We start from the raw sequence: 3,314 nt of genomic DNA, 5'->3' as shown, positions 1-3,314 counted from the left end.
GACTTTTTAAGTTGATGTCAGTTTCCGGCCGCACCCACTATTTATTGCGAGACTTCACAATTTTTGCGATTTTATTATTTTCTTCTCGAACACGTAAAAAAAGTTTAGGGTTGGCGTGAAAAAATATATGGGTAAGGTAAACGGAACCAAACAATTGTTTTAGGCCTTACGTATGCCAATATTTGACAAACAACTATAAACAAATAAAAGTTTAGTTTCAGCATCAAATAGTGTGCTAGTTTAATGATTTTAATATAGTCTTTTTGTTACCATGGTTACAGGACTTGACGAAATCACCAGAGGTATAGAAGAGCTACAAGTAAGTTATCGTTACAACTATAATAGTCGAATTGTGAGAAACAATGTATCACGTGACAAAGGTGGTGTTTGTCCGTCAATTTAGTCTGTTTCGACGTCGACGTATTGAGACATTTATGCGCCGTCGTTAACCGCGACACATGCATCTTTACGGCTCCTACCAAGGCTTATCATTTGTTCGTTGCGTCAACGGAAAAATGTGCCCTGGTTTGCTAGAATGCATCCATGAAATATCGTTCAATAATCTGGAAACTTGCTGTCGTTCTTGAAATCGTTTACTACGAAATATGTAAATCGTTCAAGCTGCACCAATAGTCAGAACTGGAGTTATATATTTTTCGATCAGAGAACCAACAATATATTCACTGAAAATCATGACCCGCATTGGGGCACTTATTTTAGGTGCGGACCCAAAAATCAATTTAAGCATGTTATATGTAAAGCTACACAAATACATTTACCAACAGGTGATTCAATAACGTACGTTGAGGGCGTACGATATTACAAATACGTCTATGTGTCTAACAAAATAGTTTCAGAGAACGTCCCAGTTGCAGCTAGTGCAGCTTTAAGCGGGTCTGTTGATTTTTTTCCACAAATATTGAGGTTCCAGTACGATCATGTTAGACTACTGGATAATTATACATAATGTCATGACGTCACTGTCAATATTACGTCATGATAATACTGTATGAGGGAGGGTGATTCGTGGACGGATACACCACATGCATAGTTAGTGTTGCTTACGAACTCAAACAAACAAACAAACAAACAAACAAACAAACAAACAAACAAACAAACAAACAAACAAACAAACAAACAAACAAACAAACAAACAAACAAACAAACAAACAAACATGGCATGCGCTACTGTGACTATTTTGGAAAGTCTGTTGATCTTGTCCATCACGAGATCACTATCGATCTCGTCCATAACGAGATCGGACTATTAACAGTTTCCCTGTATACTCCACAGGTGTCTTTCACCAAACTTAATGTCTACTTCAAAGATTACGAATCGTTATTGACAATGACAGTCGAGATGGATGGAGACGCCATTAAACGTACAGCTAGTATGGGTAGTACAGGCAGTGAGAGTACAGTCAACGGAGATCACATGGTATTTCCACCGACAGCAATTGGTCAATCCCCAGGTAGGCAAATTATAGTTTCTCCCGCCAAAATAATTTTGACTTTTTTTCTGTGTCTCTTCTATTAATGGCAAGGTCACCTTGTGGGGTTTCTTTAAACTCATAAATAGAGATATAATGAAAATGACTTGAGCAGAAGCAAATCGGTTCGACAAAAATCGTACTTATGTAATAGGCTACATTTTATCGTCTGACGCGACAAAAATCTTACTAACTAATAACAGTGCTACATTTTATCGTCTGATGCCACAAAAATCTTGCTAACTAATAACACTGCTACATTTTATCGTCTGATGCCACAAAAATCTTGCTAACTAATAACACTGCTACAATTTATCGTCTGATGCCACAAAAATCTTGCTAACTCATAACACTGCTACATTTTATCGTCTGACGAGACAAAAATCTTGCTAACCAATAACACTGCTACATTTTATCGTCTGACGCGACAAGAATCTTGCTAACTAATAACACTGCTACAATTTATCGTCTGACGCGACAAGAATCTTGCTAACTAATAACACTGCTACATTTTATCGTCTGACGCAACAAAAATCTTACTAACTCATAACACTGCTACATTTTATCGTCCGACGAGACAAAAATCTTGCTAACCAATAACACTGCTACATTTTATCGTCTGACGAGACAAAAATCTTGCTAACTAATAACATTGCTACAATTTATCGTCTGACGCGACAAGAATCTTGCTAACTGATAACACTGCTATATTTTATCGTCTGATGCGACAAAGTTCCTACTTATAGCTTCTTTTCATCGTCTGGGGTAACAAACAATCTTACTAACATTGCTACACTTTATTTGTATAAGCTACCATTGTCTAGAGATTGTTACTAAATCATAAACCAGTACATTGTAACGATATGTACCATTTCAGGCGTGTCAGTTGATTAAAATGTATTGTAATTTAAATTTTGTCGCCCCAAACGATAAGATGTAGCAATATCCATGATATAATCTATATAAATATCATGCCAGATTGAACCCAGGTCAATTTTGTATTTCTTTTTCTGGCGCAAAAATTTGGAATGAAACCCTGCCAGCATAAAATGTATTAACTCTATATCATTTCAAACAAATCTCCAAGCAACATCTACTGTCACAGTATAACTGATCAACTGTATATTTGTGATTTTAACCATTTGTATATAATACATTATATATTTTGAGTCATATTGAATACCTTGCTGTGAATTTCTGTATATAAATATGTGAGGGAACAGGCCCAGACTAGCTGTAAGCTGTTTCCTGACTCCCCATTTGCCAACTGTTATAGTTATTTGGGGTAAATAACTTGATTATTATCAATATATGTTAATATATGTTATATTATATTATAATATAATTGTTGTAGCAATGTAATTATGTCAAAAAAGATTTTGTAGTTGAGCCAGACTCGACGATACAGTTTAGCAAAGTTAATGATAAGTAGCAAGTACAGACTTGGTAGAATCAATCAACTTGCTTCCATTGTAATTAGGAAGCGGAGTTTTAATAAATGTGAATTTTGACTCTTTTGTTTCATATAACAGAGACTCGGAGCAGGACGGGAAGTAACGGAATGAAATTACCAGAATCATATTTCCATGTACGGAAGTGGATTCACGATCAGCGAGAGATTCTGTCACAGTTGCCGGCCTACAGATGCAATCCTGATGCGTATCTGAGGAATCTCAATAAGGTATGAATATGATGCAACGTCTGTTTTTCACCACCTTTTTATGTTCTTTTTCTATGATCTTCATCACACCTGTACTAGTAAGTCTGTGCAGTATACTAGTACAGTACTGTACAATGCAGTACAATACAGTACAATATAGTATA

General features: G+C 35.9%; 1 protein-coding gene across 1 annotated transcript in view; it reads left to right on the top strand.

Moving 5' to 3' along the window:
* The first annotated feature begins 271 nt into the window (after positions 1-271).
* LOC144451219 (uncharacterized) overlaps positions 272-3,314 on the top strand; it is a 4,231-nt gene continuing 1,188 nt past the window's right edge. Inside the window, exons 1-3 of the mRNA XM_078142020.1 lie at positions 272-319; positions 1,295-1,472; positions 3,023-3,171. Coding sequence (XP_077998146.1) covers positions 272-319; positions 1,295-1,472; positions 3,023-3,171 — 375 coding nt within the window. The remainder of the gene's footprint in view (positions 320-1,294; positions 1,473-3,022; positions 3,172-3,314) is intronic.

Source organism: Glandiceps talaboti, chromosome 21 (assembly GCF_964340395.1).
Source record: "Glandiceps talaboti chromosome 21, keGlaTala1.1, whole genome shotgun sequence".
Classification (NCBI taxonomy): Eukaryota; Metazoa; Hemichordata; class Enteropneusta; family Spengelidae; genus Glandiceps; species Glandiceps talaboti.
This window is presented reverse-complemented; position numbering and strand designations above follow the sequence as displayed.